A 26,022-nucleotide genomic window follows, 5' to 3' on the forward strand; every position below is an offset into this window, starting at 1 on the left:
AGAATTTATAGACTACAAGCCAGAGTGCAGGGAGGGGGGGGGGGGCAATGTTTGAAACCCTGATTTGGCTTCACTGGAAGCTTCATTAACCCTAGAGGATTTAGTTCAATCCCAGGATGCATTGCTTTAGACCATATCATAGGGCAGTGGTCTAAAGCGTTTGCTTGGGAGTACCCAGAGCATAAATTCGAATCCGCCTCATGGGTCCTACTGATTATCTCAGTAATGTCTCCATACACTTATACAAGCATTTATCACTTACCTCAGTAATGTCCCCAAGCATTAACGCAATCATATACAACATATCGCTTTAATATCGCCACACATTTATGTAAACATTTACCTCATATATCTGCAATATCACCACACACTCGCGTTAGTATTTACTATATATCCCAGTAATGTCTCCATGCACTTATGTTAGCATTTACCACATTTCCCTGTAAACTTTTTTTTATATTATTTGATTAATTTATTTGTAATTTGCCCTCTTACCTGCTACTGCTCAGACTTCTACTTTATAAAATATAATAAACCTTCAACATTTAGAATGTCTAATTATGAGATTTCTCAGTTTATAATTTTCGTAAATTACGAATTTATCTATTACTATTTCTATCTACATGACTTCAATTTTAGTAAATTTTGACAAATCTTTGCACTTTAAAGTTTTTGAAGTAGGCGAATCCTAAATTTACTGCGTTGTGAATTGTAAATTAATCATTAAACTCTTCACCTGAATATCTGTATATTATTTTGTCTATTATTCCTGTATTATTAATGGACTTTAAACTTTAGACATATATATAAACATATATATATATATATATATATATATATATATATATATATATATATATGTCGTACCTAGTAGCCAGAACGCACTTCTCAGCCTATTATGCAAGGCCCGATTTGCCTAATAAGCCAAGTTTTCTTGAATTAATATATTTTCTCTAATTTTTTTCTTATGAAATGATAAAGCTACCCATTTCATTATGTATGAGGTCAATTTTTTTTTATTGGAGTTAAAATTAACGTAGATATATAATCAAACCTAACCAACCCTACCTAACCTAACCTAACCTATCTTTATAGGTTAGGTTAGGTTAGGTAGCCGAAAAATTTAGGTTAGGTTAGGTTAGGTAGGTTAGGTAGTTGAAAAAACATTAATTCATGAAAACTTGGCTTATTAGGCAAATCGGGCCTTGCATAGTAGGCTAAGAAGTGCGTTCTGGCTACTAGGTACGACATATGTTTATATATATATATATATATATATATATATATATATATATATATATATATATATATATATATATATATATATATATATATATATATATATATATATATATATATATATATATATATATATATATATATGTCGTACCTAGTAGAAAGAACGCACTTCTCAGCCAATTATGCAAGGCCCGATTTGCCTAATAAGCCAAGTTTTCATGAATTAATTGTTTTTCGACAACCTAACCTACCTAACCTAACCTAACCTAACTTTTTCGGCTGCCTAACCTAACCTAACCTATAAAGATAGGTTAGGTTAGGTTAGGTAGGGTTGATTAGGTTCGGTCATATATCTACGTTAATTTTAACTCCAATAAAAAAAAATTGACCTCATACATAAAGAAATGGGTAGCTTTATCATTTCATAAGAAACAAATTAGAGAAAATATATTAATCCAGGAAAACTTGGCTTATTAGGCAAATCAGGCCTTGCATAGTAGGCCAAAAAGTGCGTTCTGGCTACTAGGTACGACATATATATATATATATATATATATATATATATATATATATATATATATATATATATATATATATATATATATATATATATATATATATATATATATATATATATATTAGTATATTTTGGTAGCAGTATTGACTGGGTATTAAATTCAAACACAAGACAGAACACGAAACAATGGGTATTGAATGGAAGTAATTGTAGAAAGCCTATTGGTCTATATTTCTTGATGCTTCTATATTGGAGTCTTGATGTGGGTAGAATATAGTTGTGCATTAATTGGCTGTTGATTGCTGGTGTTGACTTCTTGATGTGTAGTGCCTCGCAGACGTCAAGCCGCCTGCTATCGCTGTATCTATCGATGATTTCTGTGTTGTTTGCTAAGATTTCTCTGGTGATGGTTTGGTTATGGGAAGAGATTATATGTTCCTTAATGGAGCCCTGTTGCTTATGCATCGTTAAACGCCTGGAAAGAGATGTTGTTGTATTGCCTATATACTGTTTTTTTTTAGGCTTACAGTCCCCAAGAGGGCATTTGAAGGCATAGACGACGTTGGTCTCTTTTAAAGCGTTCTGCTTTGTGTCTGGAGAGTTTCTCATGAGTAGGCTGGCCGTTTTTCTGGTTTTATAGTAAATCGTCAGTTGTATCTTCTGATTTTTGTCTGTAGGGATAACGTTTCTACTGACAATATCTTTCAGGACCCTTTCCTCCGTTTTATGGGCTGTGGAAAAGAAGTTCCTGTAAAATAGTCTAATAGGAGGTATTGGTGTTGTGTAAGTTGTCTCTTCAGAGGTTGCATGGCGTTTCACTTTCCTTCTTATGATGTCTTCCACGAAACCATTGGAGAAGCCGTTGTTGACTAGGACCTGCCTTACCCTACAGAGTTCTTCGTCGACTTGCTTCCATTCTGAGCTGTGGCTGAGGGCACGGTCGACATAAGCGTTAACAATACTCCTCTTGTACCTGTCCGGGCAGTCACTGTTGGCATTCAGGCACATTCCTATGTTTGTTTCCTTAGTGTAGACTGCAGTGTGGAAAACTCCGCTCCTTTCCATGACTGTTACATCTAGAAAGGGCAGCTTCCCATCCTTCTCCATCTCGTAAGTGAAACGCAACACAGAATTCTGCTCAAATGCCTCCTTCAGCTCCTGCAGATGTCTGACATCAGGTACCTGTGTAAAAATGTCGTCAACATACCTGCAGTATATGGCCGGCTTCAAGTTCATGTCGACTAAGACTTTTTGCTCGATGGTACCCATGTAGAAGTTTGCAAACAGGACTCGTAGGGGAGAACCCATGGCGACCCCATCTACTTGCTTATACATGTGCCCATCCGGGCTCAAGAAGGGTGCCTCTTTAGTACAAGCTTGGAGTAGTTTCCTTAGACTGTTTTCTGGTATGTCAAGAGTAGTACAGGCCGGATCACGGTACACTCTGTTGGCTATCATCCCGATTGTATCATCCACAGGTACGTTGGTAAACAGAGATTCTACGTTCAACGAGGCTCTTATCCCTGTGGCCCGAGTGTAGAGAGTGTACGAGAGCGTCAGAAAAGTCATACACAAAGAATGCGTGTGAGATGGAACGAAAATTTCTAAGATAGTTGAAGGCAGATGAGGTGGAAACGGTGGATGATCTTAAACAGCTGATAGTGATGGAGAGGTTCATGTTGGTGCTTCATCCAGAGTTCAAGGTCAAAGTGAGAGAACCTGGTATTAAAGACCTGAAGACTGCGGACCCAAGCCCAAGCAAGCGTGCGAGAGCGTGTGAGGAGGTCTCCTAGTGAGAGTACAGATATGAACTACGGTGCAAGCAGCTCGACGAGAGAGTTCTTGTCGGGCAATCCAAGGAGGACCCAAGGTCTGCTGATGGTGTAGCAAGGGTGACTGGTGGTGGGTCGCCCAGGTGAGGCGGCAGATGTTTTAATTGTGGTGTAAAAGGACATTAAGCCCGTGAGTGTGACAAGTAGCAGAAGACTATGGAACTGATGTTGGAAGAAGAAAGAGTTTTTACCCATACACCATACTATAGCAAACCCAATGTAAATGGTTGGGAGATGAAGTTGGGTGAACCCTTCTTTTTCAGGGGTAGTGTGAAGTTTGGGGAATCAGATCCTGTGGTAGTTGCAGTGCTTTATGATACGGGTGCTGACATAAGCATGGTAGCACGGAATATTCTTCCCAACGATTTTGATGAGTCACCTGTGGGAAGATTAAGAATACGCAGTGTGGAGAAGGAATACAGGTTACCACTTCACGAGGTAGAGCTGATTGCCGAATATGGAGTCGAGAAGGCTATCGTAGCTGTAGCCCCTAGGTTATCCCTAGAGCATGTCCAGATGGTGCTGCGTAACGACCTAGGTAGAGGCAGGATACAACTCGATTATACCAGGAGTGCCTATGTGTCAGGCAGTGCTGTAACCATGCCAGGTGAGGTGCCAGTCGACTCAGGCAGAGGTGAGGAAGCCGACCGCGCCAATGATAATGTCGCCAAGGACGACGACAGAGGTGAGCGTGCAGAGAGATGGTGGAGAACCCCGACGAGGACCTGCAGGGATTAAGCTTAATGTTTCATGTGGAAGAGTGGCAAAGAGCAGCAGTACAGGCGCCTGGGGCGATGGAAAAGCTGCAGGCCGCATTCCCTCAACCTGGAGGTGTGAGCAAGGTGAGCTTAGCGAGTGAGCGAACGGTTGTGAGGAGCAGAGTAGAGGAACCACGATGCAGTGCACCCTAAGCCAGCCGGATGATTAGTGGTTGGGGTGAGAAAAACCACCGTGGCGAGGCGAGCCACAGTGAGGTGAATAAGCCCAATCCCAAAACGAGAAAGACGTCTCCAGGGAAAGGAATCTCATGGAGGAATGAAGATGTTCGTCGAGATCAGTGGGATGGATGGTATTGCAATGGTAACAGGAAGAAAGCCAAGAAGAAGTATACCCAGGGTAGGCACCAGCCTAGCCACGCATAGACGGCACCCTATACGGCACGCATAGACGCAATAAAGCCCCTAAATTATTGGGATCGTCTCAAAGCCCTCCAAATGTACTCACTAGAAAGAAGACGAGAGAGATATCAAATAATATACACCTGGAAGATACTGGAGGGCCAAGTACCAAATCTACACAGTAAAATAGCAACGTACTGGAGTGAACGATATGGAATAAAATGCCGAATAGAACCAGTGAAGAGCAGAGGTGCCATAGGCACAATCAGAGAACACTGTATAAACATCAGAGGTCCGCGGCATGTTTCCGTTCCCAATTTTCAGAAATTGATGTGAGAATATCTCAGCTGATGAGTCGTTTTGCAGTTGGACACGTATATTTGTAGTTAATTTTAACATCTTTACGTGGCGCCACAAAGTAGAGTATTTCAGGCACGCATTTATTTTGTCCCCTGGTATCGATCGAGGAATTACAGGTAATGTTTGCATGAATTCTCCTGCAAGCAATATTAATGTGTTCCCAAATGCTCTGATGTTCCCACGCAAATCTTGCAATGATCGATCAAGAGCGATGAACGATTTTTTTGTGGGCCACTGTGCATTTATCCCAAACAATAAGTTTACATTGCTGCAATACTTTTCCCATGCCGGATGCTTTATAAATGTTGCACGTGGGAGTTTCAAGGAATTGCATGTTCAATGGCAATTTCAAAGCCGAAGTAGCAGTTCTTCCACCTGGTAGCAATGTCCCAGCTATTCGGGACGATGCAAGTGCTAAGGTTATGCCATTTTGGGATCGAAATGCTGCCAAAATCAATCTATTTAGAAAGGTTTTACAGTTCCTCCTGGCGCATCTAAGAAGATTTCTCAAAACCTGTTATTGACAGTTTAAATTATTTGATTGTAAATGCCTTTCGCTCATGCATTAGCTTAAGAATATTTGATTGCACATATGATAACAGATCACCCGTGTTGTAATTTTGTTCACGACGCAATTTTACATTGAACAGAGCAGCAGCAGATCGATTCGGTGATGGCATTCCCAGTTGAATGAGAACTTTGTTCGCGATTTGTAAGCACAAATCTTCAATCATTATCAACGCTTCGTTGCAGATACCTGCTGTAAAATTCATGTTCATATTTGAATTTTCCTTGCGTATTCGACAGACAATATCTTCAGCCATGTGCGATTTGTGTTTCTCCCATACTCTGTTGGAGATGAAGGAGAGCCGGCGGTCAATATGATTACAAACAATGCACGAATTTGATTTGGATGTGACGTGTTGGATGTGTCATTAATGCATACATCCCAGTGTCGGTCGTTCTCCAATAAATTCAGAGCCTGACATGCATTACGGAAAGTGGCAGATACAAGACACTCCGTACATTGACAACATCGCACACAAATATTTTTACCACTTCGGACACCAGCTTTCGACGTTTCGCATATGTGTACGTGTTTCATATTAAAACGACAATATAATGCTATTAACAATTAAAATCTTTTATTTAACAGGCATATAGTTATTAAATGAAGTTTAGTGATGTAATAGACATAATCCGGAGTTGGTAAGGACGCCGCCCGCCAGCGTAAACACAACACACTTGAATGCCCACAAACACGATACAACGCACAAAACACAACACTTCTGTCAGTTTTTGGATAAACTCCTTTTATATTTATTATGTGAGAGTTATACTTGTATAAAATGATAACTATTATAGGTAAGCGCCTAATATTTAATATTAATCAATAAAATAGAAGTCAGAAGCCACACGCCTGTCTGTACATGTCTTTTGTGTAAAAGTATTTTGGGCGCTCATGTACTTGTGCGCTAGCTGGCGTTCACAACTGTTCTCGCCTACAGTAGTAGTAGGCATCCTTCAGTCTCGGGAGACTATGGAGTTGCGCCCTAGTTGTCAATCCTGGTGCAGCGTCTGGTGTGACTGATGAGGCCAATCCGAGAGTGGCAGTCCATCCCACACCGAGCACAAACGAAGTCCGATTCTGGTCTGTCTTCCTGGCTACCGGCTTTCCTTCTCTGTCTCTTTGCCTCCGATCTCGCCTACAAGCATAAGAATTAAACAAACGAATTCATTTTTTCATTTATATACAAGAAGAGAAGGCTACCCTTGAGTCTGTAATATTCATCTGGTCACTGGTCTCCCATTTGGTCCTCATTGCTTTATCTTACTATTATTGAATGTCGATAACCGTATTATGCAATTTCAATTTCTTCTATTTCTTTCTTTATTATGCACCCCATACCCATCCCGTGGGCGGTGGTGTAAAGGATTACAGAGGCACATAATAGGTTCAGGAACTGAACCCTCTAGTTCGTTTAGCTAAGCAAATAACAATGTTTGACGCTAGTTACAAAATTATTAATGTTGTATACACATGTACACACACTCATACATACATATATATATATATATATATATATATATATATATATATATATATATATATATATATATATATATATATATATATATATATATATATATATATATATATATATATATATATATATATATATATATATATATATATATATATATATATATATATATATATATATATATATATATATATATATATATATATATATATATATATATGTATATTTTGGTAGCAGTCTTTCCTGTAGACATATATTATTAAATATGACCGAAAAAGTAAGATTAATAATTCTAACACGAATTTTCTAAAGTCTTTGAAAATGTAATAAGTTTTACGAAACGCGCTCGTGTCGCGTCAGACTAGAAATAAAAATGAATTTTGGAGAATAATATATGTCTACATATATATATATATATATATATATATATATATATATATATATATATATATATATATATATATATATATATATATATATATATATATATATATATATGTCGTACCTAGTAGCCAGAACTCACTTCTCAGCCTACTATGCATGGCCCGATTTGCCTAATAAGCCAAGTTTTCATGAATTAATATATTTTCTCTAAATTTTTTCTTTTGAAATGATAAAGCTACCCATTTCATTATGTATGAGGTCAATTTTTTTTCATTGGAGCTAAAATTAACGTAGATATATGACCGAACCTAACCAACCCTACCTAACCTAACCTACCCTATCTCTATAGGTTAGGTTGGGTTATGTAGCCGAAAAACTTAGGTTAGGTCTGGTTAGGTAGGTTAGGTAGTCGAAAAACAATTAATTCATGAAAACTTGGCTTATTAGGCAAATCGGGCCATGCATAGTAGGCTGAGAAGTGAGTTCTGGCTACTAGGTACGACATATATATATATATATATATATATATATATATATATATAATTATACCAGTATAATCTAATAATATATACTGGTCTAATAAAATAATTAGACCAGTTAATACTCTCACTCGTTGTGTTAGGATATGTTAGCTTGATAAAACTGACTGTTCATTGTTGAGAAATGTGTTAACAAACAATATATCTGACTTTATCAAGACTGTAGCTTGCTTAGCAAAAGGAACTTTATTAAATTTTGGTTCAGTTTAACTACCTCTCTATGGATGAGTAATTGGGGCATAATAAAGGCACTAAGCTGATAAAATGAAAGATGGGAAAACAACATTAGAGAGATAAACTCGAGAGACGTTTTCATGTTAACCCGAAAATTATTTGAGGAGCAAGACGGACTGCGGGTGAGGCAATTGGTCTCCATGCTATCGTTATGGGGGATCAGCCATTACACGTGTTAATGACTCTTGTATAGTTGTGTAGTTAAGAACAACAGGGTAAAGGGGTAATGGGCATTGTGGTTGATTGTTCTACCTGGGAATCCTCCACTGTTTTATATCTTATGTATGTATGTATGTACTCACCTAGTTGTGTTTGCAGGGGTTGAGCTCTGGCTCTTTGGTCCCGCCTCTCAACCGTCAATCAACTGATGTACAGATTCCTGAGCCTACTGGGCTCTGTCATATCTACATTTGAAACCGTGTATGGAGTCAGCCTCCACCACATTACTACCTAATGCATTCCATTTATTAACTACTCTGACACTGAAAAGTTCTTTCTATAATCTCTCTGTGGCTCATTTGGGTACTCAGCTTCCACCTGTGTCCCCTTGTGCGTGTACCACATGTGTTAAATAAATGTATGTATGTATGTATGTATGTATGTATGTATGTATGTATGTATGTATGTATGTATGTATGTATGTATGTATGTATGTAAGGAGAGAGAGAGAGAGAGAGAGAGAGAGAGAGAGAGAGAGAGAGAGAGAGAGAGAGAGAGAGAGAGAGAGAGAGAGAGAGAGAGAGAGAGAGAGAGAGAGAGAGAGAGAGAGAGAGAGAGAGAGAGAGAGAGAGAGAGAAGGAGAGAGAGAGAGAGAGAAAGAGATGAAGACCGAGACAGAGAAATAGATATAGACAGAGTCAGGGAGAGAATGTTAGACACAGAGACGGATAGATAAGGATATGCAAAGTCACTGAGAGAATGACAGAGATAGAGCGAGGAAAGAGACAGAGAGATAGGCTGACACAGAGAATGGCAGAAACGATGAGAGGCAGAGACAGAGGGGGACAGGGACAGGCGGACAGGGACAGGAGCAGAGGGACAGGGACAGACGGACAGGGCCAGAGGAGGGACGGAGGAACAGAGGGGGGGGCAGTGGGACAGGGAGGGAGACAGGGACAGAGAGGGGGACAGGGACAGAAACACAGAGACAGAGGGACAGGGTCAGAGAGGGGGACCGGGGGACAGAGGGAGGAGAGGGGGGCAGGAGACCAAGAGAGAGGGGACAGAGGAGAGACAGGGGATAGAAAGAGTGGGCAGGGGGACAGGGAGGGACAGGGACAGACAGAGAAGGACAGGGACAGAGGGACAGGAACAGGGGGGCAGAAAGGGCGGACAGGGGGACAGGGGGCAGAGATAGGGACAGGGGAACAGAGAAAGGGACAAGGGGACTGGAGGAAAGGGAGGGGGACAGATGAAGGACAGCGGACAGAAAGAGTGGGCAGGGGGACAGAGAGGTACAGGGGACAGAGAGAAGGACAGGGGGACAGAGATGGACAGGGGGCCATAGAGGAACAGGGGGACAGAGTGACAGGGGGGACAGAGTGACAGGGGGGACAGAGAGAGGAACAGGAGGACAGAGAGGAACAGGGGGACAGAGAGAGACAGGGGGACAGAGAGAGGGACAATGGGATAGAGAGGGACAGGGAGACAGAGAGATGGAAAGGGGGGACAGAGAGGGGGACAGGGGGAAAGGGATCGGGGACAGAGGACAGAAAATGTGTGCAAGGGGACCAAATGAGGGACAGGGGGACAAAGATGGACAGGGCGACAAAGATGGACAGGGCGACAAAGATGGACAGGGGGACAGGAGGAAAGGGGGGAGATGTATGAGGGGGGAATGTTTGCGAGAGATGGAGAAGGGGTATTTAGAACGGTAAGTTTGAGAGGGGACAACTAAGGCGCATCATTGAAAAGCAAATGAGCATCATTGCAGTAGCAGGAGTCACGCACATCTTCAGCCTGCGTTGTTGAGACATTGTCAATTAAGCGGTGTCCAATAGCAGTATCTTCGGTATTTAAGCGATACCTTAAAAAATACTGGAAATATTGAAAGATATTAATCCAGATATTAATCCCCTTGTGCAACGCACACAAGAGGCAACAGCTTCTAGCTCTACAAGCGGCAATATAAAATAGAGAATAGGCGATTGTTTTCACTCATAGTGTAATAAACCCACGGACCCACCCACCCGCTGGAGCCGTAAATACCAAGACATTACTTCCGTTTAAAATTTAGCCGGAATAATCCTCAGGTATGTGGAGGATGGGGGAGGCCTTTGATCAACCGCCGACTTCCTGCCCCGTCGACGGGGCCATCAGCCCTCAGTGTGCCCTCAGCCAAATTCATGTGAAACATGTATGTGTGTGTATTAAATATTTTAATTTATTATTTCTAAGATTTAGCTGTTAGCTCTTGGACCCCGCCTTTCTAAGCGTCGGTTGTCTAATGTACCGACTCTCGGCCTCTTTTCCTCCATCATATCTAAACAACATATATTTTTATCTAACACACACACACATCCCCAAGATGCAGCCTTTAGCAGCTTCCTGACTTTCAGGATCCTATTTACTGCAAGGTGAATAGAGGTATTAGTGTGTGTATGTTTGTGTGTGTGTACGTGTGGGTGTGTACGTGTGTGTGTATGTGTGTGTGTGTGTGTGTGTGTGTGTGTGTGTGTGTGTATGTGTGTGTGTGTGTGTGTGTGTGTGTGTGTGTGTGTGTGTGTGTGTGTGTGTGTGTGTGTGTGTGTGTGTGTGTGTGTGTGTGTGTGTGTGTGTGTGTATATACTCACCTAGTTGTGGTTGCGGGGGTTGAGCTCTGGCTCTTTGGTCCCGCCTCTCAACTGGCAATCAACTGACGTACAGATTCCCGAGCCTACTGGGCTCTATCATATCTGCATTTGAAACTGTGTATGGAGTCAGCCTCCACCACATCACTGCCTAATGCATTCCATCTATTAACTACTCTGACACTGAAAAAGTTCTTTCTAACATCCCAGTGGCTCATTTGGGTACTAAGTTTCCACCTGTGTCCCCTTGTTCGCCTACCACCCGTGTTAAACAGTTTATCTTTATGTACCCCTATCAATTGCTCTGAGAATTTTGTAGGTAGTGATCATGTCTCCCCTTACTCTTCTGTCTTCCAGTGTCATGAGGTGCATTTCTCGCAGCCTGTCCTCGTAACTCATGCCTCTTAGTCCTGGGACTAGCCTATTGGCATACCACTAAACTTTTTCAAGCTTCGTCTTGTGCTTGACAAGGTGTGTGTGTACGTGTGTAACACACACGTACTTATGTGGTACGTATGTACTACATAATTGTAAGGCGTTTGCTGAATTAGAAAAGTCGGCTAGCAGTTCACCCTTAACGACACAATTACCTGGTTGATTACCTGGTTGATGGGGTTCTGGGAGTTCTTCTACTCCCCAAGCCCGGCCCGAGGCCAGGCTCGACTTGTGAGAGTTTGGTCCACCAGGCTGTTGCTTGGAGCGGCCCGCAGGCCCACATACCCACCACAGCCCGGTTGGTCCGGCACTCCTTGGAGCAATAAATCTAGTTTCCTCTTAAAAATGTCCACGGTTGTTCCGGCAATATTTCTTATGGTTGCTGGGAGGACGTTGAACAACCGCGGACCTCTGATGTTTATACAGTGTTCTCTGATTGTGCCTATGGCACCTCTGCTCTTCACTGGTTCTATTCTACATTTTCTTCCATGTCGTTCACTCCAGTACGTTGTTATTTTACTGTGTAGATTTGGTACTTGGCCCTCCAGTATCTTCCAGGTGTATATTATTTGATATCTCTCTCGTCTTCTTTCTAGTGAGTACATTTGGAGGGCTTTGAGACGATCCCAATAATTTAGGTGCTTTATTGCGTCTATGCGTGCCGTATATGTTCTCTGTATTCCCTCTATTTCAGCAATCTCTCCTGCTCTGAAGGGGGAAGTGAGTACTGAGCAGTACTCAAGACGGGACAACACAAGTGACTTGAAGAGTACAACCATTGTGATGGGATCCCTGGATTTGAAAGTTCTCGTAATCCATCCTATCATTTTTCTGGCTGTCGCAATATTTGCTTGGTTATGCTCCTTAAACGTTAGGTCGTCAGACATTATTATTCCCAAATCCTTTACATGCTGTTTTCCTACTATGGGTACATTTGATTGTGTTTTGTACTCTGTATTATGTTTAAGGTCCTCATTTTTACCGTACCTGAGTACCTGGAATTTATCACTGTTAAACATCATGTTATTTTCTGATGCCCAGTCGAAAACTTTATTAATATCAGCTTGAAGTTTTTCAATGTCCTCAGCCGAGGTAATTTTCATACTGATTTTTGTGTCATCTGCAAAGGATGATACGAAGCTGTGACTTGTATTTTTGTCTATATCTGATATGAGAATAAGGAAAAGCAGCGGTGCAAGGACTGTACTCTGAGGTACAGAGCTTTTCACTGCACTTGGACTAGATTTTATATGGTTGACAGTTACTCGCTGAGTCCTGTTTGACAGAAAACTGAGTATCCAGCGTCCTACTTTACCGGTTATTCCCATTGACTTCATTTTGTGTGCTATCACGCCATGGTCACATTTATCGAAAGCCTTTGCGAAGTCCGTGTATATCACATCAGCATTCTGTTTCTCTTCTAATGCCTCAGTGACTTTGTCGTAGTGCTCAAGTAGCTGTGAGAGGCACGATCTTCCCGCTCGAAATCCATGTTGGCCTGGGTTGTGAAGGTCATTGGTCTCCATGAAATTGGTGACCTGACTCCTGATCACTCTCTCAAATACTTTTATGATGTGCGATGTTAGTGCAACTGGTCTATAATTTTTTGCCAATGCTTTGCTCCCTCCCTTGTGTAGAGGGGCTATGTCTGCTACTTTAAGTGCATCTGGTATCTCCCCCGTGTCCAAGCTCTTCCTCCACACTATACTGAGTGCCTGTGCTACCGGCACTTTGCATTTCTTTATAAATATTGAATTCCATGAGTCTGGACCTGGGGCCGAGTGCATGGGCATGTTTTCAATTTCTTTTTCAAAATTTAGTGCGCTCGTGTTTATATCAGTTATATTTACAGGGGTTTGAATATCCCGCATAAAGAAATTGTCTGGATCTTCCACCTTCATGTTGTTTATTGGAGTGCTAAACATGTCCTCATACTGCTTTTTTAGGATTTCACTAATTTCTTTGTCATCCTCCGTGTATGAACCTTCACTTGTACGAATAGGTCCAATACTGGCAGTGGTTTTTGCTTTTGATTTCGCATATGAGAAGAAATATTTTGGATTTTTCTTTATTTCCTGAATTGCTTTCTGTTCTAACTGCCTTTCTTCAGTTTCATATGAGTGTTTCAATTTCCGCTCGATTTCTTCAATCTCCCTATTTAAATTATTCCTTCTTTGACGGGAAATTCGTGTCTGCATAAGCAGTTCCGTTATTTTTTTCCTGCGTTTATAGTGTCGTCTGCGTTCTCTTTCTACGTTAGATCTCTTTCTGGCTTTCCTCAAAGGAACATGTTTCAGACAGACTTGATACGCTTCTGAGGTAAGTTTTTCTATTCCTTCTGTAGGACTTGTATGATTTAGAACAGTTCCCCATGGAATGTTTGTAAGTTCCCTGTTTATTATCTCCCAGTCTATCCTTTTATTATTAAAATTGAATTTACTGAATAGCCCCTCTCGCTTTATCAACGTTTTAGGTCTATTCTGAGTATTGATGGTCGTTTGCACTTCAATGAGTTTGTGATCTGAGTATGAGGTATCTGATATCGTAATGTCTCTGATAATGTCTTCATTGTTCGTAAAGACCAGATCTAGAATATTTTCATTTCTCGTTGGCTCCGATATCTGCTGATTGAGTGAAAATTTGTCACAGAATCAAAGTAGTTCTCTAATCTGTGGTTGGTTAGGTCCTGATAGATTTCCTGGTATAATATTATTTTTTTGCTATTTTCCACCTGAGACTAGGCAAGTTGAAGTCACCTAGGAAGATAATATCAGGTATCGGGTTCTCCAAATTATCAAGGCTATTCTCTATTTCGCTTATCTGTTCTGTGAATTCCTCAGCCGTTGCATCTGGTGGTTTGTATATTAGTATAATCACTAAATTTATTTTCTCTATTTTTAATCCCAGTACCTCTACCACCTCATTTGTAACGTTTAGGAGCTCCGAGCATACAAGGTCTTCCCTAATATACAGACCCACTCCTCCATGTGACCTAATTTTCCTATCACACCTGTATAGGTTATATCCTGGAATCCAGATCTCACTGTCCAACAATTCCCCTGCATGGGTTTCTGTGAAAGCTCCAAATACTGCATTTGACTCCGTGAGGAGGCCATTTATGAACTGTACTTTGTTGTTTGTTCTTGTTTTCAGTCCTTGTATGTTGGCAAAGATGAATGAGGTTACTCTATTAGTGATAGTTTGAATGGGAGACTTTTTCGGCAAGTCCATTATTCGTGGACATAATGAGTTTGTTCTGACCAGTACTGATTGTTGTAGGGCAGTTTTCTGTCGTAGTTGTAGTTCCCTTTCGGTGGGTAATTGTATCTGTAATTCTGGAATGCAAGTGGATCTGGCATCCAGTTCCATACACTCTCCATGCTGCTCCTTTTGAATTCTCTGCCGGTCTGGTATAAAAAATGTATAGAGTTTCCTCCAAATTCTTTATCCTGCTTGCCACTCTTTATGTAGCGTTCCGTGCCTTTCACGTGAAAGTGTGGGCAGCTGAGGTCATAGCATTTTCTGTCCTCCAGTGAGGTTTGGCACATGTCAGGATGGAAAAACCTACATATTGATCCAAATCGACACTCACCTTTCCTAAGCATATTTAAACATTTTTTGGGATGTTGGTAACTGCATTCTAATCCTTTCTTATTACCAGCATATCTATGTCTGCATATGCCCTTTGCATAAAATTTGCATAAGTCTGTCCTTCTGTTCTGAATTGCTCTATCGAGAACCGTCGTGGTGTCTGTACCTATCGAGCTGTCAGTGCTGTCTGGTACACTTTCTAGTTTACTGTCATCTACATCCTGGCCTACTGAGTCAGAGTTTACAACTTCCTGAGTTTCAGCCTCAGTTTCATCCCTGACTATAACCTCCGCCCCTTGTATATTAGAATTGTTGTTCCTTTCCCACTCCTTCTGGATGGCTGGTAGGCTTCCAATGAATGATGTTTTCCGATCATGCGTCATGTTATCTAGAAGGTTTTTTAGGATATTCCAAGCTGGCAGGTCATTTTTACACACCCAGAGCAAGTGGCCAGCTCTCAGTGCCGTAGTGTTACTCACTCCTGTACAAGCTGAATGGAATCTAGTCTTACAGATATAACATTCAATTCCCGTTACCTTCGTCTTTAAGAAGCTGTTACAGTGGCCACAAATTTGTTTATTTACTCCCATATTGCCTTGTTTTGTTGTATATATCTATATATTTATAATATTATATGTATATTGTATATTTGTATCAATATATATGTATATATATTTATATGTTTAATATTTATAATATTATATGTATACCGTATATTTGTAATATTATGTATGTTATTTTGTTCAAACTTTATGGCAGGTACTTAGCGTAGGTAGCGAGGCTGGTCCCCCGGTCAGTACAGGTGACCCCTTGTGGCCCAGGTTGATGTCACCAGTTTCCAGTTACCCGATTTATAACCACTGATGCCGCCTCTTGCCACTATTTTATATTTCTAGTATTCTATATTTATAATATTCACTTCCAACTTATATGTTGTTGTGATACCCGTTCCACATCACTGTTCCACGAATCACCGTTCACTATTTTTTTTGTTTTTTTCCTAATACACGCATGTACACAAAGCCTCGTTCACTGGCTCACACGTGTCTCCCGTTTATTCTCTATTTAACACAAAGTTCTATTGTTAATGACTATTTTCAATTTTCCAGCGGGTCACTATGCACTTTGTTATGTCTGTAATCAGTAATCCACGGCAGTCTGCATAAGTGTGAATTTACAACAATTAACTCATTACATAAAAAAATACGTGGCTGTGCAACAGTGTGTGGGAATTGGGGAACTGGTGTGCATTTAGACGACTGGTGAGGACCAACAATGACGTAGAAGGATGGCACCAGCGTCTGAATCAAAGGGCAGTGAGGGACAACTTGGCTTTATATATTTTAATCCCCTTACTATACCGTGAGGCGTCCCTGGTAACCTTACAATACCAACTGGTTTCTGATCAAAAGCTAAAGTCCAGTCGCCGCAAGGGCAATAAAGAGAAACAGGAGCATATGTGGAAGCTTTGGGACCGTTACGAGGAAAAACAGATAAGCATCTCACAGTTCCTCAAGGAATGTTCGCGTTTTATCCCAGGAAGTGCCTGAACTAGAATTAGAAAACAGCAGTCTGTTTACTGGTTGTTATTTAACTTAAGTTAGTTGTAAATGATAATGTAAAAATAGCCACTGAGAACTGATGAGTTGGCCAAGACTTTTGCTCGTAAAGAGGGAATTGATTACCAACTTGGACTGCCATTGAGCAGCCTGAGGGCAGCAATATCCCAGGAACATCAACTAAATTTCAGAGACTTGAGGCAAAGTTAAATTCACACCAGTTACTCCATCTATAATCATTCTATTATGCAAAAAGAACCGCACGTCTATGGGTCATCCAATAATGTTAGCAGACTTCTAGATGTTACCACTGCTAGGCTAAGGCTCGGCTGCAAGTACCTCTGGGAGTTTGAAACATCTGCTGATGTAGATTTGACTAAATGTAAACTCTGTCAGCAGAACTATTCGCATACTTTGCGTCATTATATAATGGAATGTGAAAAAATCGCGGAATTTAGAGATAACACCATCAATAGTGTCCAAGAAATGTGTAAGTACTTCATTCATAATGATATGCTGCTCGAAATCTTAGCGAAGTTTCCAAAATTTGCTTACTGTAGGTAATGCATGCACATGACTGTAAAGCTGCCGCCCAGTTGGGTGGGTGTGCAGCAAGACTAGTAACTGTGTGACTCACCATAGATGTAAAGTGCCTTGTATAGTGACTGTTGTGACCCTCTTGTTGATCACTTGTGACACAAAGATTATTGATGTGTGTATTTGTGTAGGTGATTAGATATGTATGTGTATGTATATATGTATACGTATATATATATATATGTACATGTATGTATGAGAGTGTGTAGATGTATATATAATATTAATAATTTTGTAACTAGCGTCACAAATTGTTATTTGCTTAGCTAAACGAACTAGAGGGTTCAGTTCCTGAACCGATTATGTGCCTCTGTAATCCTTTACACCACCGCCCACTGGATGGGTATGGGGTGCATAATAAAGAAAGAAATTGAATTGAATTGGTCTGATTAAGACTTTATGGCCATGTAATCTATGTTTTGCTCCACTACTTACTGGTTGAGTATGGGGTGCATAATAAATTAGCCTCCTTCGGGGGCGCCTTGTTTCAAACGTGTTAGTCTTAAATCCTTTAATCTCAAATCTTGCTACAATGTACCTCTTAATATATGTTATGTACTCTCGCAACCCAATGTACCTTCTTGTATATAAACAAATAGATTTCAACTGTAAGGGGGTATGGTTTGCACCTTGTTATTCCAATATTGGATAAATAATTCTAATAATGGAAGCGCTAATTATATGAACAAGTGCCATGTATTTATTCAGACGAGAACAACAGCGAACACAAACCAGCGCATATACGAACGGAATGGTTTGTATGTACAAACTTCTCAGTGAACGAAGTTGTTTCTAGCCCGGTATCCGAAATTGTAGTATACGACTTGACCAGTCCGCAAAGTGGCATGTGTTATGCCGCTGACAAATCTCAGTTGCTGGAAAGACGTTTGACCGGGCACATTTACCAAAAGCTTGCGACGAAAGAAGCATTCGTCTTGATTGGAATACATGTAGTACAGTCTGCCTATCGTAGTTTGTTTGAATATGCCAGGTTGTCCGTCGACTTGCTCTCCTCGTTTACGTCGTTCAAAGGATTTTCTACTGGCATTCCATGTATAATACGTAGGCACTTCCGAATACAGCAGTGTTTTCACAAACGCGTCATTTTGACATAACGTGAAGAAAGCAGTTAACATTGTAGCTGGTGGATTCATAGCTGTTTGTTGCACATTTGCAGCTGTGAAATAAACTTGTTGTCCATTTTCTTCTTTTCAAAACAAAAACAAAAAATACTGACGAGGTTTAAGAAAATACTAATGAAACAGGTTTATATATACATATTTTAATGATGACGTGATGGAAAAAACATGATTTTTTTTAACTTTTTTTTTCGTGTGAGAGAAATCCTCGAATCCTCTTTACCAATAGCTTTGAAATTTTGACTCGACGTTGCATTCGAACAGTTGCGTGTTTCTATATACGTACTATATACATGCCTTACATGTCACTGGAGAAAACATGCTTTTTTTTAAAAACATCGCCATCTGTTGGAAGTAAGACCAATACACGATGTAATCTCTCAAAGTTCTTCACCGATTGCTTTGAAATTCTGACACAACGTGCCATTCAATTATGCGTGTCTTTTTATATACCTACTATATAGATGCCACCTCTGTGACAGGTAAAAACATGTGTTTTTGAAAAACAGCGCCATCTGTTGCACATAATAGGAACATGCACGCTATACTAAATATGTCACAAATTCCATTTGAATGTTTCCGATTGCATTGATAAATTTTATTTTCATAGATTCCGACTTATTTTATTTTTTATTGAATTATTTTATGTGACATTGTGTTGGAATTGAGCTGTGTCGTTTACTATACCATTCATTTCATAAGTATAAGTATAGATGCCACACCTCTAATAGGTAATTCTATGTACGTCTTGAAAAGAGCGCCATCTGTTGCATGTAAGAGGAACACACATGCTATACTAAATATGTTACAATTCCATTTCAATGTTTCTGATTGCATTGATAAATTGAATTTTCATAGATTTTGATTTATTTTCATTTCGATTTAATTATTTTGTGTGAATTGCATTGGTTTTTCCCATACCATTCATTTCCTGTGTATAGTTTATTTTTTTACTTTTTCATCTTTTCATTTCATTTTTAACTGTTTTTCTTATATTTCAGTGATGGGAACATCAGATCACTTGACGTTCCCAATTTTCTGATGGGAACATCAGACCATTTGGGAAGGCATCGGACGAGGGAGTGGGGAATGGTGGGGATGACGAGGGGACGGGGGAGTTTGGAATGGTGGGGACGAGGGGATGGGGGAATGGAGGGGATGGGGGAATATATATATATATACATATATGAATATATATAATATATATATATATGAGGAAACTACTCCAAGCTTGTACTAAAGAGGCACCCTTCTTGAGCCCGGATGGGCACATGTATAAGCAAGTAGATGGGGTCGCCATGGGTTCTCCCCTAGGTGTCCTGTTTGCGAACTTCTACATGGGTACCATCGAGCAAAAAGTCTTAGTCGACATGAACTTGGAACCGGCCATATACTGCAGGTATGTTGACGACATTTTTACACAGGTACCTGATGTCAGACATCTGCAGGAGCTGAAGGAGGCATTTGAGCAGAATTGTGTGTTGCGTTTCACTTACGAGATGGAGACGGATGGGAAGCTGCCCTTTCTAGATGTACCAGTCATGGAAAGGAGCGTAGGTTTCCACACTGCAGTCTACACTAAGGAAACAAACATAGGAATGTGCCTAAATGCCAACAGTGACTGCCCAGACAGGTACAAGAGGAGTGTTGTTAACGCTTATGTCGACCGTTCTCTCAGCCACAGCTCAGAATGGAAGCAAGTCGAGGAAGAACTCTGTAGGGTAAGGCAGGTTCTAGTCAACAACGGCTTCTCCAATGGTTTCGTTGAGGACATCATAAGAAGGAAAGTGAAACGCCATGCAACCTCTGAAGAGTCAACTAACACAACACCTGTACCCGCTATTAGACTATTTTACAGGAACTTCTTTTCCACAGCTCATAAAACGGAGGAAAGGGTCCTGAAAGATATTGTTAATAGAAACGTTATCCTTACAGACAAAAATCAGAAGATACAATTGACGATTTACTATAAAACCAAGAAAACGGCCAGCCTACTCATGAGAAACTCTCCAGACACAGAGCAGAACGCTTTAAAAGAGACCAACGTCGTCTATGCCTTCAAATGCCCTCTTGGGGACTGTAAGCCTAAAAAAACTCAGTATATAGGCAAGACAACAACATCTCTTTCCAGGCGTTTAACGATGCATAAGCAACAGGGCTCCATTAAGGAACATATAATCTCTTCCCACAACCAAACCATCACCAGAGAAATCTTAGCAAACAACACAGAAATCATCGATAGATACAGCGATAGCAGGCGGCTTGACATCTGCGGGGCACTACACATCAAGAAGTCAACACCAGCAATCAACAGGCAATTAATGCACAACTATATTCTACCCACTTCAAGACTCCGCTCCAATATAGAAGCATCAAGAAATATGGGCCAGTAGGCCCTCTGCAATTACTTCCATTCTTACCTTCAATACCCATTGTTTCGTGTTCTGGCTTGTGTTGAAAGTTTGTTTTCACCTCATCCAAAACTGTTGTAACATATCACCTCAACCAAATGCAGGTATAAAAAATCGAAGATGTTTACGCTCTATTCAGTTATAAGTTGTGTGTGTGTAAACTAAAGTCTTTGAAAATGTAATAAGTTTTACGAAACACGCTCAAGTGTCGTGTCAAACTAGAAATAAAAATGAATTTTGGAGAATTGATTTTTCATTTACCATCAACAGTGAAAAGAAACATAAGAAAGATCGAGAAAATTCGTGTTAGAATTTTTAATCTTACTTTTTCGGTCATATTTAATAATATATGTCTACAGGAAAGACTGCTATCAAAATATACTAATATATATATATATATATATATATATATATATATATATATATATATATATATATATATATATATATATATATATATATATATAACTGAAAACTCACACCCCAGAAGTGACTCGAACCCATACTCCCAGGAGCAACGCAACTGGTATGTACAAGACGCCTTAATCCACTTGACCATCACGACCGGACATAATGAGGTGATAGCCGAGGCTATTTGAACCACCCCACCGCCGGCACTCGGATAGTAATCTTGGGCATAGCATTTTACCAAATCACCTCATTCTTTGGGGCACACGTGAGGAACACAAGTGCGAACAAGCCTGAATGGTCCCCAGGGCAATATGCAACTGAAAACTCACACCCCAGAAGTGACTCGAACCCATACTCCCAGGAGCAACGCAACTGGTATGTACAAGACGCCTTAATCCACTTGACCATCACGACCGGACATAATGAGGTGATAGCCGAGGCTATTTGAACCACCCCACCGCCGGCACTCGGATAGTAATCTTGGGCATAGCATTTTACCAAATCACCTCATTCTTTGGGGCACACGTGAGGAACACAAATGCGAACAAGCCTGAATGGTCCCCAGGGCAATATGCAACTGAAAACTCACACCCCAGAAGTGACTCGAACCCATACTCCCAGGAGCAACGCAACTGGTATGTACAAGACGCCTTAATCCACTTGACCATCACGACTGGACATAATGAGGTGATAGCCGAGGCTATTTGAACCACCCCACCGCCGGCACTCGGATAGTAATCTTGGGCATAGCATTTTACCAAATCACCTCATTCTTTGGGTCACACGTGAGGAACACAAATGCGAACAAGCCTGAATGGTCCCCAGGGCAATATGCAACTGAAAACTCACATCCCAGAAGTGACTCGAACCCATACTCCCAGGAGCAATGCAACTGGTATGTACAAGACGCCTTAATCCACTTGACCATCATGACCGGACATAATGAGGTGATAGCCAAGGCTATTTGAACCACCCCACCGCCGGCACTCGGATAGTAATCTTGGGCATAGCATTTTACCAAATCACCTCATTCTTTGGGGCACACGTGAGGAACACAAATGCGAACAAGCCTGAATGGTCCCCAGAGAAACTGAGTTTTCAGTTGCATATTGCCCTGGGGACCATTCAGGCTTGTTCGCATTTGTGTTCCTCACGTGTGCCCCAAAGAATGTGGTGATTTGGTAAAATGCTATGCCCAAGATTACTATCCGAGTGCCGGCGGTGGGGTGGTTCAAATAGCCTCGGCTATCACCTCATTATGTCCAGTCGTGATGGTCAAGTGGATTAAGGCGTCTTGTACATACCAGTTGCGTTGCTCCTGGGAGTATGGGTTCGAGTCACTTCTGGGATGTGAGTTTTCAGTTGCATATTGCCCTGGGGACCATTCAGGCTTGTTCGCATATATATATATATATATATATATATATATATATATATATATATATACATATATATATATATATATATATATATATATATATATATATTATTCTGGAAAGTTCCAAATGGGACTTGAACCTCCGCCTGCTTGATGCAAAGCAGAGTGCTGAGGCCTGTGTAGGGTGATGGTCCGGTGGTACAACAGCACGCAACTTTCATTCCTCTTCCATTGGGTATCCCCCCCCCCCCTCTTTGTCATTCATCTTTCCCTCTTCTCTGTTCTCCCCTCTCCTCCTTCTTGCAGAAAATATATTAGTACGAAGCACTGAAAACTCCATGGGAACCACACTTGACCGATAAAATTGCATGGCGATCTCTATGAGTGCTAATATTTAAAAAAAAAATAATAATGATGATGGCCCAGTGGCTATTACGAACCCTGGACCATTACCCATTCGAAGTTGAATGAGGCCAACCCCAAGCATCAGGTCACCAACTTTGGACAGACAAACATTCTTTCTTAACTATGAGGCGGGGTTGTATTGAGCCCTCGCAGACATACTTAACCAAACGACACAAGCAAGCCTTACCTCTGTTGTCTTGGGCTTCCCGATGAGCTCCGTTTGTGATGAGGAACTTGATGACGTGGGGGTGGCCCGCCTCGGCCGCCAGGTGCAGCGGCGTCCCTCCTGACAACACAAAGTTATCGGGAATAAGGCTTCAGCTGATGCCCCCGAAACAAATGTTTAGAGGAAAGGCAAAAAACAGTTATAATCCGCAAAATTGTGTTATCATTTAGATTTTTAATATTTTGGAACAGGGGGAGTAGGCATATAAACATAATAGGGTAATAATAACCAACTATTTTTGAAAACGTGAGGAAATGTCGACGGTATATTTCAATCCCAACCCGGGATACTCTTCAGCAGTGAAGAGGAAGAGGATCTGGAAGTTTTGATGGAAACATACAGTCTACATTTCTTCATGTTTTAAACAAATTTTGGTTTATTATTTCCATAGATTAGTGCGATATTGCTCTTCATTCTCTCAATAGGGAAAGGTTGTTGAAGATGAATAAAGAGCGACGACAGAACTATCCGTCACTCCTCTCACAATGTTCTTTGTGTTTCTCTGGCGACAACTTACTATCCAAAACCACCTCTACGTCTCGTTCTTTATTAGAGTTATGTAATTCCTTTCCACGTAATTTGTAAGTTGTCTATGGTCTATTTTATCCGATTCCACATTCCATAACATGGCATTTATTCACGCTGAATTATTTTGCCACTCTACTCTCCAAGCACTTATTTTATATGGATCAATATGAAGGGCATAACAATCGTCTGCGTCTCCTGTCTTCTCCAGTATATTAGTATCATCCGCAAACATGTTCAGAAACTTCTGTATTCCTTTGTAGATCGGTTATGTAGACGATGAACATTACTGGTGCAACAACTGAACCCTTTTCTTACCTTGAGGTTACCTTGAGTTAGTTTCGGGACTTAGCGTTCCCGCGGTCTGGTCGTCGACCAGGCCTCTTTGTTGCTGGACTGATCAACCAGACTGTTGGACACGGCTGCTTGCAGCCTGACGTAAGAATCACAGCCTGGTTGATCAGGTATCCTTTGGAGGTGCTTATCATGTTCTCTCTCTCTTGAACACTGTGAGGGGTCGGCCAGTTATGCCCCTTATGCGTAGTGGAAGCGTGTTGAACAGTCTCGGGCCTCTGATGTTCATAGAGTTCTCTCTCAGAGTACCTATTGCACCTCTGCTCTTCAACAGAGGTATTCTGCATATCCTGCCATGCCTTCTGGTCTCATGTGATGTTATTTCTGTGTGCAGGCTTGGGACCCGCCCCTCTAATATTTCCCACAAAACGCTTTGGTACTCCGATATTAACACTACTCCATCAAATACAGTGTCTCTGATGGTACAACCCGTCCTCTTAAAAATAATGTCGCTTTTCGCTCGTATGCGCACTATGGTTAAAAGAGGACGTAATTTGGAATGAAATCGGCTCATAAAAGTGTTGTACTGTCCCGTTTTCTGTTTGTGGCCTCCAGCTTAGTCTGTTAGGTTAGGAGAGGACACTTTCAATTAACGTTTTCCATGACATTTTGAAAGTTTAGGACAATTTCCTGCCCTCCTAACCTACCAAAGGACCCTTAACTTACTGTTTTGGAAAAAATCCCAATTTTATTTTAAGTTTTTTCATTTTAAATTACGTCCATTTTTGGTCATACCAGCAAAGGGCCAAATTCAGACGTAATTTGTAAGAGAACAGGTTAGTCAGAAAAAATTTCATTCATGTCAGAAGTGTCCCTGTCACCCCTCCATCATGTTCCACTTTCCAAAACAGCTTCTTGAGTGGGACTCTATCAGAAGCCTTTTTTAGGTCAAAGCAGACACAGTCAACCCAACCACCTCTTTCCTGTAGTATCTCTTTAGCTCTATTATAAAAACTAAATAGATGTTACACAGGATCGAACTATTAGCTCATGGACTCCGCCTTCCGGACCACTGTGTGTGTGTGTGTGTGTGTGTGTGTGTGTGTGTGTGTGTGTGTGTGTGTGTGTGTGTGTGTGTGTGTGTGTGTGTGTGTGTCTCTGGGTGTGTGTGTGTGTGTGTGTGTTCACCTGGTTGTGCTTGCCGGGGTTGAGCTCTGCTCTTTCGGTCCACCTCTCAACTGTCAATCAACTGTTTCTTCTACTAATACTATTTTTTTTCCACACCACACACACACACACACACACACACACACACACACACACACACACACACACACACACACACACCCAGCAGCCCGTGGCAGCTGACTAACTCCCAGGCTACGTAACAGGGGCAAGAAAGAAAGAAACTTTGCCCATCGTTTCTCGCCGGCACCCGGGATTGTACCCCGGACCACAGGTTCACGTTCCCAGCGTGCTGTGCGCTCGGCCACCGGCTCCCCCCTTACACAAACAAACACACACACACACTGCGTGTGTGTATGTGTATGTGTGTGTGTGTATTCACCTAGTTGTGCTTGCGGGGTTGAGCTTTGCCCTTTCGGCACGCCTCTCAACTGTCAATCAACTGTTTACTAACTACTTTTTTTTTCCTAACCACACACACACCCCAGGAAGCAGCCCGTAACAGCTGATTAACTCCCAAGTACCTATTTACTGCTAGGTAACAGGGCCATTCAGGGTGAAAGAAACTTTGCCCAATTGTTTCTGCCTAGTGCGGGAATCGAACCTGCGCCACACAATTACGAAACCTGCGTGCTATCCACCAGGATACCAGGCCCCCTAATGTGTGTGTGCATGTGTGTGTGTACTCACCTAGTTATGTCTGCAGGATCGAGCATTGACTCTTGGATCCCGCCTTTCGAGCATCGGTTGTTTACAGCAATGACTCCTCTCCTATTTCCCTATCATATCTGGTTTTAAAATTATGAATA

At 41.1% G+C, this 26,022-nt stretch overlaps 1 protein-coding gene across 1 annotated transcript in view; it reads right to left on the reverse strand.

Annotated features, from left to right (window-relative positions):
* LOC123758542 (uveal autoantigen with coiled-coil domains and ankyrin repeats) overlaps positions 1-26,022 on the reverse strand; it is a 196,957-nt gene that overhangs the window by 153,864 nt on the left and 17,071 nt on the right. Inside the window, exon 4 of the mRNA XM_069322922.1 lies at positions 23,171-23,269. Within this exon, the coding sequence (XP_069179023.1) occupies positions 23,171-23,269 (99 nt within the window). The remainder of the gene's footprint in view (positions 1-23,170; positions 23,270-26,022) is intronic.

The sequence above is a fragment of the Procambarus clarkii genome, chromosome 11 (assembly GCF_040958095.1).
Source record: "Procambarus clarkii isolate CNS0578487 chromosome 11, FALCON_Pclarkii_2.0, whole genome shotgun sequence".
Lineage (NCBI taxonomy): Eukaryota > Metazoa > Arthropoda > Malacostraca > Decapoda > Cambaridae > Procambarus > Procambarus clarkii.